Genomic DNA, 16547 nt, shown 5'->3' on the forward strand with positions numbered 1-16547 from the left:
GTGGAGGAGCGGAGGAAGGAGGATGATGATGGGAGTGAATACTATCCCCTTTAAGTGACCCATATCTCACAGTAGACCTACATATTATCTAGGCTAGTTCTTGTTCTCGAGGATTTTTCTCCACCAAGATGTCGGCGTCGGCGATATTTATCCTCGACCTGAAGGGAAAGGTAAGTTTGTGTCGACTTGTTGTTGTGGAAGTTCACATCAGGGTTGTGAACGAAGCACCTGCTGCAAGAAAAGAGTATGTTAGCTTATAAAAAGTCCAGAAAATCAAGAATATTTGCATTTTTATCCGTGAAGTATACACAATATGCCAGAATACTTCACATAACATTTCCTGACTAAAACAGGCTGACTTACTGCACTGAATCAACTTTCATGTTAAAGCAGAGTCAGGAAGAGTCGAGAGGCTCAAACTGGTCAAACTCGTTTCACCAATGTTGAGTAGACAGAGAGCTTGTTCTTGTGCGGCGATGCAGCCTGCATTGTATCTTATGTGATGTGTCCTATTTTAAAGTTTACAACTTTACTTTTTGCAGCGCCAAAAGGTTATCCCATAAAAACTAACTAACCAGCAACAGTTTTGATAAATCCTCTGTCTTTCTTTTTTTAATGCTAAAAATGCAGAATATTTTCTGGTTCCAGCTTCTCATATGTGAGGATTTGCTACTTTTATTCAGGGCTCCAACTAACGATTTAGAAAGAAAGAAATCAACTAATCTGCTGATTATTTTGTTGATTAAACGCTTAGTCTATAAACATGTCAGAAAATAGTGAAGCATCCCAGTTCCCTAGAGCTCAAGGAGATGTGTTTTAAATTGCTTGTTTTGTTCAACCATCAGTCCAAAACTTAAAGATGTTCAGGTTACTATCAGAAGCCTTGAAATAAACAGAAAATATTTACATTTGAGAGGGTGTGACCCGGTGCATTTATTTGGAATTTTATTAAAAAGTTATTCAGCAAGCATCAAAAATAGTTCAGCTTTAATATAATAGTAAATTGAATCTCTTTGGGTTTTGGACTATTGGTCAGACATTTGAAGAAGTTACCCTGCAAAATTCTTATGAGCACATTTTCTCAATTTTCTTGCATCCATAGCCCGAACAACTGACAAATAAAGAATCCTCCATAACATGCTGTACTACGGGATGAATAAAAGAGGACACTGAAGTTTCACTACTAATTACTTCTTTAGATTTTTATCTAAACCTCACAGGGTTAATTTATTTGAGCGCTAGAAAAGGAATTGCTGAAGAAGCCTTATATGCTTGACATTACCCATTAGGGACAAGGATCAGTCCCTCATAGCGAGGATGTCTTATTGTGCAGATTAAAGGCTTTCTCTTTCCCCCATCTATCAATCTCTGCCCTGAGGCAAGTCAGCTCTTCACCTGCAGTCCTCTCCCCCCTCTGTCCCGACACGGCACGCTCCCCTGTCCTCTAATACTGTTGCATTGTAATATGCAAATAAAAACATTCTAAGCTAAAATGCAGAAAAGGGTGAAAGTATTCAAAATGACACCAAAGATGAAAAAATAAATATATAGACGATCTTCGTTGTAGATATAAACCAAAACCAGCCCTGTACACACGGATCACTCCAGTACACAATTCTAGACACAGTTGAAAACACACAGTTACTACAGAAGACAGTTTCCACCTCTGCCCTTTATTCCTCCCACCCTCAGGTCCCCCTCCTCTCTAAGTTGTAGCTCCTGGGCATTCGACCGCACACTGCTGGCTGCTGGGACCTGCTATGTAGACTGAAATGTCAGGCTATTGAAATCAGCATGGCATCATTTGTTCATTTGTTCCCAGTGAAGTTTTGGGTTGTAATAGCAGCACATTTCATTAGCTAGAAGCATAAAAGTGTATGATTTAACATTTCAGATGTACACCAGTGGTTGCAAAGCAGCTAAAGCTCTTCTAGTGTGTAGTAGTTTGTATATATTAGTGGCAGTGCACATGTATCCACGTTAGAGTGTAAATGTGCTCTTTGAACTAATTCTCATCAGTTCAAAGAGTTTATTCTTGATTTTTAGCCACGCTCTAGTTTAATGTTTAATGCCTCGCCATAACATTTTGTAAAGACATGTGTGAGGCCCAGAATATAAATCCTCATGACTCTGCTGATTCTTTAGCTTTTTTTGATTTAGCTTCATCATCAGGTCAAAAGTTGAAATCGTCCGATACTTTGGTTTATGACCCGCCAAACTAATGGAATTCCCATCAGCCTTTGTGTCAGTACTTTGTGTTTAGTGCTACTTAGCAAATGTTGCCATGCTAAGATGCTAAGCTAAGATAGTGCACATGGTAAACATAATTATGGGCGAAACATCAGCATGTTAGCCTCGTCACCGTGAGCTCAATGTATCGCTGTGCAGCCTCACAGAGCTGCCAGCATGCGTGTTGAACTGGGAGTCTTGAGCAACAACAAACCTCTAGCTGTTCAGAAAGAGAAGCACTGTGAGCATGCACAATGTTAACTGGTGGCAATTGATGGATCGACTCAGTGGCGTCTTTTTGCAACCTTCAATGTGCCTTTATTTTGTCCACAAGTAAGCTACTGTTAACTCCTAACAGCCGTGTCTCTTTAAAATATCATCATGATTCTGTCACGTTCTTCTCAGAGCGATAATGGAGCTGTGCTTTCAAACTGTTGATGAGGTTTACAAACTGACAATAGATTTGTAGATTTCTTTTCCTGTTGCTGTTTGCCTTCCAGTGATACTCTCCAGTGAGGTTCTTCTGCTTGCTGTTTGCTGTTTTTAGAGGTCAGCAGTGAGTTTCTGCTATGGATTTCATACATTGTTAAAAGTCACTGATTGCCTTTTGTGTCCCAACAACAAAATCCCTGGACTGAGAATTCCTTAGTGACTTTTAAGGCCTTCGGTTGTTTTGAGAGAAAATATTTAGTTGTTGTTGTTGTTGTTGTTTTTGTGAAATTCAAGTAAAACAATAAAAATGGGGATTCTTCCAGATTTACCCAGCAATGGTTCACCACAGTAAGAAAGTGGCACTTAAGTTCTAGCCTCTATCATTTCTCTTTTATACTATCTCTATCATATATATATATATATATATATATATATATATATATATATATATACCTTATTTTCAATCTGTGTTCAAGTTTTCAAATGTTACTTTGTTTTCTTTTGCTGCTAAAACATGTCTGATTTTATTCTTTTTTAACTTTTAATCTACTGTACATAAACCCTTTTTGAGGCACCCGTCACATGAATACCGAATGCCAACACAATTTACCAGAATATGTTTTTATCAGACCGTTTGGTGTCTTCATGCTCTCACAGTAGAATTCAACGAGACCTGGATTATTAAGTAGCTGCACTCTGCTTCGGGGCGTGAAATATGCTAACTGTTTGTGTGAGGTGATATGTTTGATGTGCTCTGCTGAATATGCAACGCTATCTGATATTTCCCTTTTTAAACTGAGTGTAACTGACACACATTCGAACCAACGTGACATGACAATATGTTGACTCTTAAACAACCTAAAAGTGACACAAAAGCTATTCTAAATCATAAATGTGATTGTATGCAAGGACATAACTGTTAGTTTCCAGCCTCATATACAGTATATATATATATATATATATATATATATATATATATATATATATATATATATATATTGTCAAATGATGAACCTGCAGCCTGCTGCTATCTTCACATCCAGCTCTCAAAGAGGAAGTGGCTGTTTGGCAACGTTAAACTCACATTAATTTACCGATAATGACGAGTTAGAAACAGCAGAAAGGGTGCTGGAGTCACAGTTTTCATGTCACGTGTTGATTTTATCTCACGGAATTACTGATAATGTTGCTTGGTGATTTAGTTCATGCAGAAACTAACCTTGTCTTTTACAAATCATTTCTCCCAACTCGAAAGTTTCAAGCGTGTGCACCGCGAGCAACGTCAGAGTCCTGATCTTTGTAACTGATGAACAGGTGGCACCGTTATACTGTGTTTGTATTCAGCTTTTTGACACTTTGCAATGTTCTTAAGGCACTCATTATGTGCAGAGTGGGTTGTGGATGAGTATGTTTTGCTTTGCATTCAAAACAAAATGTCAGAAAAAAGCAAAAGAAAACCATCATTTGTTTCCCAACCTCTCAAGATAATGTCTTCACATCGTATCCGTTCGTCCTTTCCATTTATATAAAACAGAAAAGCAGATAATCCTCACATGTGAAAAGCTTGAAATAAGCAAATATTAGGTATTTTTCCTTCCTTTCCTTTATTTAATTATTGAAACTGTTAATTTTCAGTCCATTGAGTTCATGGTTTCAGCACTCATTTTTAAACAACATGTACTCTTTACTGGTTGATACGAAACACACCGTATCTTAAATCCATCAATATTGATGGTATGTATTTATTCTGCATTAAGAATCACTGTTCAAGTAAATCCACAAACCTCGTCTCGCTTGTGCCCCGAAGACAGACCTGTCACTGAAATCCTTTTCGTTATGTTTTTCTATCAAAGTTTACTTCCAGAACTACAAAGTGAACCTTTGGATATCTTTCCAGGGGTCGTCAGTATTGCAGCTTTTTCTGAAGCAAAGATTTGTCTATTCTCTATACCTCATTCTGTCTGTGGTGACTTCTGACCTCTTCGCTCCGTGGATTCTGTTTCGGCTCACAGAAGCCGAGCAGTGGCCTGTGCATATCCTTTTTTCTCCCCCAGATTACTTTACTCTGCAGACATTTCCTTTTTGTTTATTTCTTATTTCCTCTGCCTTTGTTGTATCTGCCCCCGAGCGACCCCTGCGCAAGAGACAGACTTCTCTATTAAAGGTGTGTGTGTGTGTGTCTGTGTGTGTGTGTGTGTGTGTGTGTGTGTGTGTGTGTGTGTGTTGTGTGTGTGTGTGTGTAGTGTGTGTGTCTGTGTGTGTGCGTGTGTGTGTCTGTGTGTGTGTGTGTGTGCGTGTGTGTGTGTGTGTGTGTGTGCGTGTGCGTGTGCGTGTGTGCGTGTGTGTGTGTGTGTGTGTGTGGTTGGTTCACTCAAGCGGTAGAAGCTTTGATCTCTTTCTTCATTTCACTCTTTGTGTTCGGACTCTAGCAAGACTGCTGACTAATCTTATAATGTGCATGTGTGTTACTAAGATAGGTAGGTGTGGTGGTTCCTTAAAATGAAGTGAATCTTTAATATTATGTCAAACATAATTTGAAAATGCATTACAATTGTGCGATTCTGTGATATGAACATGGAGATTTCTGTTGTTTTGTTGTCACTTTAAATCCATGACTTAACACAACAAGTGCTATTGGCAGCGTAACTTGAGTTTCTGGGTCATCTTTTTGTTGTTTAGATGTGTGTTGTTCTTCTCCTTGTGTGTTTTGTATATATATATATATATATATATATATATATATATATGTATATGTTTTGTGCATTTTCTTTTGGCAGAAAGTGTGTTCAGTAAATAGTCAGGCTCTTAGATTTAAAGTAAGAGGACATCTTTTATAGACTCAGCAATTTGCACTGACATTCAGCCATGCAAAGGCAGAAATATCAAGTCAAACGAACAGCATGCATGCAGTCATAAGAGCAGTCATAAGCGGCTCTATTTTTAGTATTGGTGAACGCTGCAATTATTGACACGTACTCTAGTAATTGACTTGCTTGCTAGCTACAATAACTGTATAAGCTCACACCCACCTTTTATTACAAACAGCTCCTTGCTGTTTTAGGAGGTTGTCATTCTGGAAACTAGAAGCTCATTAACAGACAAGAGGAGTCAAGATACACACAGGGGGGAAGTGGCTGTATGGACACAAGAACTATACGGCCATGCTAGCAGTATTTTAGTTTAGCAATAAGCACTAAAAACAAAGTACAGCATTTTGGTGGAAATGTCATTAGTAAATGTTGATCTGATGTTGGTGCTGGATAAAAAGTCAGGGGATATACCAAAGTGAATACCTCCAACGTGAATGTTTGGACACTATCATTGCAATTGGATCGATTAGTTGTTAGAATATTTGTTTGAGTTTTGGACCCACTGATAGACTGAAATTACTCGTCTTATTAGGGCTGCAACTAACAAATATTTTCATTATTGACTGCTGATTATTGATTAATCAATGTTTGGTTTATAAAAAATGTCCGTCCCAGTTTCTCTAAGGTGATGTCTTTAAATGTAGTGTTTTTGTCAGTCAAACACCCCCCAAACATATTCAGTTTAAAAAGCAGGAAATGTCCAAGTTTATGCCTGAGTGCTACATGAAATGACTGGATAATAATATCTTCTGCCTCTTTTATTTTATTCTTTACGTTCTGCTTCCAGGTGCTCATCTGCCGTAACTACATGGGGAACATGGACATGAATGAGATTGACCATTTTATGCCCATCCTGATGAAGAGAGAAGAGGAGGCGGAGATGACACCTATGGTCACTCATGGCTCCTCACACTTCCTGTGGATCAAACACAGCAACCTTTACTGTATCCACTTTGAGTTCATGTCTTATACAATTATAAATGTCAATATAAAATGTAGCAGAGATGTACAGGCTGTAACATCCTGTACGTAGCTCAATGTCCTCTTCCCTTAGCTGTCTCCAGCTCCAGTAGAAGTCCTGTGCTTCACAGTCTCCGCACCAGGCAGCTTCTCAGCTTCTCTTTCGTCTTTTCATCTTTTACAGCCAGTTGAAAAATTGAACACAGATTGACTGTGATGTGTTATGCACGGTATATCCTGCTCTCTCAATTGGGCAGTCAAACGTCCTTACACATTATTAATTCAGCATGATATTGCAGTTGTAAGTAAGTGGTATTCCCAGTGCACTGCATTAGACAACTGAGCTGTTTTACCTCCCTGTGGCCATGTTCTCAGTCGCTTGTGACTGTTGTGCATTCTACTAACTTTTTGTTTCATTGCATTCATCTCATAAACGCCCAGAGAGCTAATGGATGTTCACCACCACCATAACAATTTGCATGTTCTTCAGCTCTCAAAGTGTCACTTGTAAACATTCAGATATTTCTTAACCGTCTGTTCTTCAGTGGTGGCGATGACCAAGAAGAATGCCAACGCTGCCCTGGTGTACTCCTTTCTTTATAAAATTATCCAGGTGCGTCTGTTTCCTGACACTTTAGTCCAAATCTTTAACTTCTACTTGCTACTTGTTTTCATATTCATAATTTAGTAGTGTTATGAGAATACAGTAGTGAAACAATTACACAAAAATATACAAGTATAAGTCAAATTAGATGCTCATAAAGGTGTCCTTATTAAAAAGAAAAAGAACATCTATATTTTTACACTTTGTTTGTTTGTGGTTTGTTAGTTTAACTCCACTTAAAATACTGTTAATGTTACATGAAACATGCTTTTCTGCTGTTGTTTTAACTGAGTTAGGAGATTATGAAGTTCAACTATCCCTCTTATTTCATTGGTTGTTTCCCCACTGCATATTCAATATTCATATCAATATTAATATCAATGCTGCAGGTTGTTTTGCTTCTTGAATACAGCCAACAGAGACCATAAATGTGCACTTTAGCAACCAATACACAATGGGAAAAAAAAGCACAAAAGTAGCTACTATAATGTAACATGCGCTGTATGTCGAACTGCGTCTGCCTGTTTGTGTCCGTAGGTATTTAAGGAGTACTTTAAGGAGCTTGAGGAGGAGAGTATTCGGGATAACTTTGTGACGGTGTACGAGCTGATGGACGAAGTGATGGACTTCGGTTTCCCTCAGACAACTGACAGCAAGATCCTCCAAGAGTAAGAAAACAATACGGATTGCCGTGTCTGCATTTCCATGTGTAATAATAATATGAGTGGCTAATATTGACCAAATGGTGAAGCAGTTACTGTACAAAGATTTTCCCTAAACCATAAAAAAGGTACCCATTTTACCATTTGACTTAACTCGATTACGTGCTTCGGCACTGCGTTCGGGCATTTTAAGTGTAACATTAATCCGGCTGATGAAGGTTAAAGTTTCAAACTCTCAAGGCCATAATGCACTGAGGCACTCCAGTCTGATTTTAATGTAACCACATTAGCTGAAGTGGTACCTGTATCATCCATCAGGGAACAAAACATTAGAGTTAGAGAGCGGCTTTGCATTTCATACTGTAAGTGACCAGCGGAGATGGGAGTAAAAGTACACCATGATTCAGTTTGAAGTGCCACTGGCTTTATTTCTTGTTTTTCCTTCAACAAAGTACAGCTGCTGACTAAAGCTATAATGAAGCAGGGAACTTTATTCAGCGAGTGAAATGAACTGAGGCAAATACTATTCTTGGGCTTCACAATTGTTTTGTGTTCACGGTTTGCTTTGCTTCCTCCCCGCCCCCCCCCCTCGGCTCCTCAGAGAGCCATTTGTTTTCGAGGGAAAGGCTCAAACATTCACTTTACAGTACCACGATAAAATGTGTTCCGTGTGCACATTATCAGCTTCGCTTTCAATTAGTGGTGAACTTTATGTTTGAAATGTTCCAATTTGCGCAGTACATTGTTTATCCTTTTCATGTCTCGAATGTGATTGGGCCTTTTCTGATAATACGAGATTGATGTGTCATTTAGTGTGCTGTTTGTGCAGCACGGCTTGTGTGTGTGTGTGTGTGTGTAGTGTGTGTATTTGGTGTCTGAATAGGGATGATAATTACCAGGCTCCTATTGGCACTCAGACACAATGACACTGTCAGCTGGACACACTCGAGACTCTCAGACAGAAAAGCCCTGCTCTGCTCTTCTCCAAGGAGACACACAAAAGTGTCATTTCTCAATTGTGCACACACACGCACACACACACACACACACACACACACACACACACACACACACACACACACACACTCACACTCACACGCCCCTTCACTGTGTCTCTGTCTGCACACTATTCCAGTTCTGTGACCCTTTTATGAACCCAAAACACAAAAATGCTGGTTTTCTCTTACATTATAACACTAACTACCATGTGTGTGTGTGTGTGTGTGTGTGTGTGTGTGTGTGTGTGTGTGTGTGTGTATGTGTGTGTGTGTGTGTGTGTGTGTGTGTGTGTGTGAGAGAGAGAGAGAGAGACAGAGAAAGTGAGACTGCAGGGATGCATGTGTGTATCTTCGTATGAACCTTTTTTGCGTTTGTTTGTTGTGATTCCTATTGTTATGCTAATCAGTCAGTTTGTTGCCAACCCTGCTTCCAGATTTTTTTCATCAGCATTTCTGAGGAGAATGAGGGTAAAACAGAACAAACAGCAAAGCAACAAAACAACGTCGACCTCAAGCCCACTTGTCAACGCCTTTTATCTCTCAGCTCAGTCAGACTTTGCTATGTACATTCTCAACATGCACTGTAGGTGGGAGGAACTGGGACAGAAAACATGTTGCCTCAATCCATCAATCAATCTTAAACTTGTATATTTAGCTCTTTTTTGTTGTTGACATTAGAAACATTAGAAACATTTGAGATGTACAGTTGGAGTGAACACAAGACTCTTCAGCTTGTTTTGTATTTGATTGGATGCTCAAACAGTTAACTCATTTTTTAGTGGCAATGTAAAAGGGGTCGCTCGTAGTGATGAACCCACAGCGAATCATCACCCAAATCTGCAGCTCACGCAGGCTTCACACAGGCTTCACTTTTACATCAAGTTTCAGCTCATTGTTTTGCTGTCCGGCCCGCATCTTTACTGTTTTGATTCACTGTCACCGCTCAGATACAGTATATCTCAAAAGTGAGTACACCCTTTAGATTTTTGCAAATATTCTGTTATATCCTTTCAGGGGATAACATTATCCTACTGAAACTTTGATATAACTTAAAGTAGTCAGTGTGCTGCTTGAATAACAGTATAGATTTATTGTCCTTTGAAAATTACTCAGTACACAGCTGTTAATGTCTAAACAGCTGGCAACAAAAGTGAGTACACCCCATAGTGAACATGTCCTAATTGTGCCCAATGATGTTGTTTTCCCGCCCTGGTGTCATGTGACTCGTTAGTGTTACAAGGATTCAGGTGTAAATGATAAGCAGGGCTGTTAAATTTGGTGTTTTGGGCACAATTCTCTCTGAATGCTGGACAACATGGCACCTCATGGCAAGGAACTCTCTGAGCGGCTGAAAAAAAGGATTATTGCGCTTCACAAAGATGGCCTTGGCTATAAGAAGATTGCCAACACCATGAAAATGAGTTGCAGCACAGTGGCTAAGATCATACAGCGGTTTTCCAGGACAGGTTCCACTCGGAACAGGCCTCGCCAGGGTCGACCAAAGAAGTTGAGTCCACGTGCTCAGCGTCATATCCAGAGGTTGGTTTCCAAAAATAGACGTGCGAGTGCTTCCAGCATTGCTGCAGAGGTTGCAGAAGTGGGATGTCAGCCTGTCAGTGCCCAGACCATACGCCGCACACTGCATCAAATCGGTTTGTATGGCCGTCGCCCCAGACAGAAGCCCCTTCTGAAACCGATGCATAAGAAAGCCCGCAAACAGTTTGCTGAAGACAATGAATCCAAGAACATGAGTTACTGGAACCATGTCCTGTGGTCTGATGAGACCAAAATAAACCTGTTTGGGTCAGATGGTGTCCGGCGTGTGTGGCGGCACCCTGGTGAGGAGTACCAAGACAAATGTGTTTTGCCTACAGTCAAGCATGGTGGTGGCAGCATCATGGTCTGGGGCTGCATGAGTGCTGCCGGCACTGGGGAGCTGCATTTCATTGAGGGACACATGAATTCCAATATATACTGTGACATCCTGCAGCAGAGCATGATCCCCTCTCTTCGGAAACTGGGCCGTAGGGCAGTTTTCCAACATGATAATGACCCTAAACACACCTCCAAGATGACAACGGCCTTGCTGAAGAAGCTGAAGGTTAAGGTGATGGACTGGCCAAGTATGTCTCCAGACCTAAACCCAATTGAGCACATGTGGGGCATCCTCAAGAGGAAGGTGGAGGAGTGCAAGGTGTCCAACATCCGTGCGCTCCGTGATGTCGTCGTGGAGGAGTGGAAGAAGATTCCAGAAGCAACCTGTGCAGCTCTGGTGAATTCCATGCCCAGGAGGGTTAAAGCAGTGCTAGATAACAATGGTGGTCACACAAAATATTGACACTTTGGGCACAATTAGGACATGTTCACTATGGGGTGTACTCACTTTTGTTGCCAGCTGTTTAGACATTAACAGCTGTGTACTGAGTAATTTTCAAAGGACAATAAATCTATACTGTTATTCAAGCAGCACACTGACTACTTTAAGTTATATCAAAGTTTCAGTAGGATAATGTTATCCCCTGAAAGGATATAACAGAATATTTGCAAAAATCTAAAGGGTGTACTCACTTTTGAGATATACTGTAGCTTCGTATTCGACAACAGCAGGCCACTGCCTTCAGTAAAATAGATATTCTTTGAAACCCGCTGTACACTACCTGCTCAGCACCAAACGGCAGACAGACACATTTAGCAACTAGCTGGTGAACAGAGTGGAGCATTGTGCAGCTAAAAAGACATTTACCTTGGTAGAGACCAAACATATAGAGAGACCATATCATATCATCATATCAACTTAGAAGATATGTCGACGTCGTCACAACTTTCTTCTGCTGCCCACAAGTGGCAAACATTTTAAAGAACGATTCAAAGAAATTAAAAGAATACAACAGAACAGTTAGATATTTGTGCAAATAAAATCTGTATTTTCAGTCCATATACTTTGAAAGGTTGAATCCATGACAAGGATATAGAATACATTTGCAATGTTGGTTAGCAGAAGCACAATGCAGTCTGGACATGACATGAGTCCAGAGCAGGATGGACACATTATAAATACCCACACTGTTTGACGTGTTAACTACGTGCAGCCAATCTCTTAAATTATAAACTGCATATAGATACCATTCCTGTTGCTGTATTTAAACGACTGAAAAAAGACCTCCATAGATACACATGCATACGGGACAACACATGTGACTTTGGTGATATGTATTACAAGCACAATGTCATTCCAGAATTAGCACCATGTCTGCGTTCACCCACTTTCAGCAGTGGTACCACCACTATCACTTCACTCACCTTGTTGCAGGAAGATGTTCTGGGGGACTGTGTCATTTCAAAACACAAAAAATATAATTCATTTGAAATTATGAAAATTGCATTGTTACGATCTTTGCTGTAGCCTAGTGCTGACAGGAGCTTAAGGACAGCAGATTTGTGTGGAACATTGGGTCAGTATGTCATGGGGTCAGTATGTCGTGGTCTCGGGAGGGAGGGAATTGCTCAGGCCTCTGGAGGAGATGAAAAGGTGAGGGACAACTGAAAATAGGACAGGAGAATGGGGGAAGAGAAAAGGTCAGAAGAAAGGGTGAGGAGATGAGAGATAGCTTCAGAAATAGCGCAGTTTGGATCACTGTCACTCTGTGTCTTTTCAAACAAGTGAACCAAAACAAAAAGGTATTTTGTTTTAGACTTCAGTTCCTGTGAGGATTAAACAAACGAGATAGTTAAATACTGAGCTTTAGCTGTGAAGGTGCGGGGGGATTTTGTTAGCTTTGGACAGGCTTGCTGCTTCCAGTTTTTCATCTATCACAGATCATTACTTTACAGTTTACTTTATCGTTCATCCCAACACCAGTTTTGTTTTTTTAAACAGTTTTTCTAGAGTAATGTGGAGTGCGTTCTGCTGCAGTTGCTTTGTGTCTGCATTTTGTTTCATATATATATATATATATATATATATATATATATATATATATATATATATATATATATATATATATATATAAATACAGTTAGAATTACTGTAAATTGTAAAATTATAAAAACCTGAACAGCATATACACTAAATATTTCAGGGATGCATAGATTAGAAGACAGGCAGGTCACATGTTGTTTTTCGAAGTACAGCTCCATCGTATTCTCCTGACAGTTCGTTGGGCCTCCCTGGACACAGTCAGAGGAGTGTAAAAACAAACCGGCTCCCCACCTGCAGTACTGTGCAGTGAAGGAGGGGATTGATGGATGGATCAACAGATAAAAATAGTGTATAATTATAGTTATAATATAGTAATAACTGATGTGTTTTTGGCTCAGACTCTTACATTCTTTTATTGATGAATCTAATTATCTTTTTAAAGCTGCATCAATCCATATAGTTAATGTTACAATTACAAGCATCCAAACCTTTTCAAAGCTGCTTTGGCATCACCTGGTGTCTTAAACCCCTTCAAGACATTTGTGTGTTGGGATTTTATTTACCTAAGCAACACATAATAGTTTAATGGCATGTAAACAAATGCATGTACGTCATATTATCCGTGGCTGCAGTCACAATGGATTTATGTAAATCTCCATTTTCCAATTACACTCATGAATAATCTTCAGCATGAATTCCAACCTTCTCTAATTTATTCACACTAGAATAGCTAATTTATTTTAATCCTGAGGTGTGATTAATACAAAACAGAGAAAAACATTTCTTAAGAGAAATTGGGTTCATGTTACAAGATAAACAACATACTGTCTGTTGCCATTTCCAGTGTATTGCTTCTTCTAATTAAAAATCAGACTTTGTTGATGAGATTTATGATATCCCTTCTACACTCTTTAAGAGATTGAATTATTATTTAACACTGCAGCCGTTTCCTGAGATATTTGGATATTATATGTGTGTGTCTGTCTGAAGCATCTTAATGAGGACCGTGCCCTCATGGGCTTCCAGGTGTTCCACTCAGGAGTGTTACAGACTGAATCTGGAAACAGTTTGATTTGTATTCACAACTCCTTTCTGCCGTTGTCTCTTTCAGGTACATCACCCAGCAGGGTCATAAATTAGAGGTCGGCGCTCCTCGACCTCCTGCCACCGTCACCAATGCTGTGTCTTGGCGGTCAGAGGGCATCAAGTACAGGAAGAATGAAGTTTTCATGGATGTCATCGAGTCTGTAAATCTACTGGTGAGGAGAATATTTTGCTTTGTCAACATCAGAATTTGAAAATGAACTTGAGTTACAGACATCCCAGATGTTTCTTTTGTTTTACATGCACCATCTTTTATCTTTTATCATCCCATACATACTTTACTTTAAAGATGACCTTTTACAATATAATACAATATAACATGATAAATGTATAATACACAATACTTTAGGTCACCAAGAGTCAAACAAAACATATGTATACTTTAGCTACACATATTAACTCCAGTATCAGTTCTGCATTCTTTATCAATCATCATAAACATTATGGATTATTTAAGAGTTCTGTTTAGACGGTCAAAGTGCTTACTTGAGGCAAAGTTCATCAGTGCTGATATATGGTAAACCCTGGTATGTTTTGACTCCTCCCAACAGTCTCTTTCCTTGAATTGAGTTTATGTTTCTTCAATGTGTGCAGTGAGGAGTGACTTATGCAGTAGTATAGTTCAAAGGTGTGTCAGTAATGTAGGCAGACAAACTACATGTCAGAATGCATCCTCAACAAGTGAACATAATAAATGTTTAACTTCTGATTTGATCTCTACCTACTTGTAATGTTGTAATGCTGTAAAATGGTGTAAAAGCAAACATTATTATAATCAATTATTTCTTAATAAAAGGGGAAGAATTTCTAACTAATATGATACAATTAATAAAATAATATTAGTATAAAATGTTGTTCTTCTAATTCTTTAGCTATACTTCACAGAATAATCACGTTAAGTAAAGAATCACTGATCGGTGAGATTATGATTTTATTAGGTTACATGATAAAAAAACATTTAGAGGAACATTTGTACAATTTGGACTGCGGAATACAGATATGGGCTCAGATTTCCTGCAGAGATTTGTATACATGGGCATGCTGGTGTCTTTTAAACTCAAAGGAAGAGAAATGACTTTCCTGAAATGTATAGTCCTTGACGCAACGCCTCAAGGACGGCTCGACGCACAGTTGTAGGTTTTTATGAGTCAAAAGGAAACTGGTGAGGTATTTAAGCTCTGCTACAGAGCCGCAGCTGCCACTTCCTTTTCTGTGACCAGGGACTTTTTAAAAATGTTTTCAGAGGTTCTTCATCCTCTTTCATTTCCATGTGTTGCCTACATTTCTCACACTGCATGCTGGGAACCTTTCAGACACTTTGTTTATTTCTTATGTCTTTGTGATTCTGCTGATCTGGATCATATCGTTATTTAAATAAAGCAACTTAAAGCGCACATTTGTATTTTCTAACAGTAACGCTTATCAACAATGCTGTTCTCCAAGCATGAATTAATACTTCTTTTGTTGAATGTAATGCGATGCTCTTCTGTCTATAGGTGAACGCCAACGGCAGCGTCCTGCGGAGTGAAATAGTGGGCACCATCAAGCTCAAAGTGGTCCTGTCGGGGATGCCTGAACTCAGACTGGGACTCAATGACAAAGTGCTGTTTGAAATCACAGGCAGTAAGTAACAGTGAGTCGTGCTCAGTGTCATACATGTCCTAAAATAACAAACAATAGTGTGACAATGAATTTGACTTGAATTCAACAAATATGAGGGAGGAGAAATTGTAAAAGTCAGCGTGGATCATTTGGGGATATAGTTATATCTTAAAATGCTTTGGAATCACTGACTTAAGTAATACAAAGCACACACCTGTGTAGTTCGACAATATATTCCTGATGCTTCTTGAAAAATGCAATGTTTTAAATTTTAAGTGTAGTGCGGTGTCGTGGTGCGGCATCAGACAGGGGTCATAAGTTCATCTCATTATCCGTCTTCCCTTGTTGCACGTTCACATACTGAGCTGACAGCGAGAGATACATGAATACATGAGTGAGAGGAATATTTGCAAGATTGTCTTCATCTCGAGCTCCCGAAAATTGACGCATTTTTATTGTATTTTGAATGGAAATATTTCAACCTAAATAAGCATTTGCTTCTGCAAGAAATATGTTAAAATGCCATAACATAGTAAACATGCATAGTGCTTGATGGTTGAGCACTTGCCTTGAACTCACCCTCACACTCACCCTCACACTTCCACTTTCACCTCCTCTTTTCCGTCTAAACCCCACACTCTTGCAAATCTCACACTCGGCTTAGCTTTCATCTTTCCTCATCTTCCTTCCCCTCTACTTTCCCAATTTTTCCAATAATGTCTCCCACTGCTATATCTCTCCTTGTCTATTCCTACACCCTCTCCCCCTTCTCCCTTCATCTCCCTCTTTTGCTTCGTCTCTTTTGCCTACATTTCTCCCCCCCTACCGCTCCTTACTGAAGGGGAAAGGCTCCATCACTGTCTAGCCTCTTTGCCTCTCACTTAATCCTCACCCCAGGCTACAGCCCTGCAGATGAAAGGTGAGGGTCTGTGGATATCCTGTATATGCAGCACACAATCCCCCCGCTGTGTTTTGGAGTCTGGGAAATGGCACACCCTCAGAAGCAAATTATCAGAAATAATGATCAAACAACACTGACAGATACAGCAACTCACAGACACACTCATGCTGAATGTTTATACAACTATTAAAATGTGTTTCGCCCTCTCATCCGCAGCAGTTACACTTTTTTACATATCATTTCGCAGTCGTTTGCTTGATCTGCAC

General features: G+C 39.5%; 1 protein-coding gene across 2 annotated transcripts in view; it reads left to right on the forward strand.

Annotated features, from left to right (window-relative positions):
* ap1m3 (adaptor related protein complex 1 subunit mu 3) overlaps window positions 1-16547 on the forward strand; it is a 29921-nt gene continuing 13374 nt past the window's right edge. For both annotated transcript variants that reach the window (XM_029430401.1, XM_029430402.1), the window contains exons 1-6: window positions 1-170; window positions 6319-6475; window positions 7037-7104; window positions 7633-7763; window positions 13786-13933; window positions 15275-15401. In XM_029430401.1, the coding sequence (XP_029286261.1) occupies window positions 129-170; window positions 6319-6475; window positions 7037-7104; window positions 7633-7763; window positions 13786-13933; window positions 15275-15401 (673 nt within the window). In that variant the 5' untranslated portion in view covers window positions 1-128. The remainder of the gene's footprint in view (window positions 171-6318; window positions 6476-7036; window positions 7105-7632; window positions 7764-13785; window positions 13934-15274; window positions 15402-16547) is intronic.

Source organism: Cottoperca gobio, chromosome 4 (genome assembly GCF_900634415.1).
Source record: "Cottoperca gobio chromosome 4, fCotGob3.1, whole genome shotgun sequence".
Classification (NCBI taxonomy): Eukaryota; Metazoa; Chordata; class Actinopteri; order Perciformes; family Bovichtidae; genus Cottoperca; species Cottoperca gobio.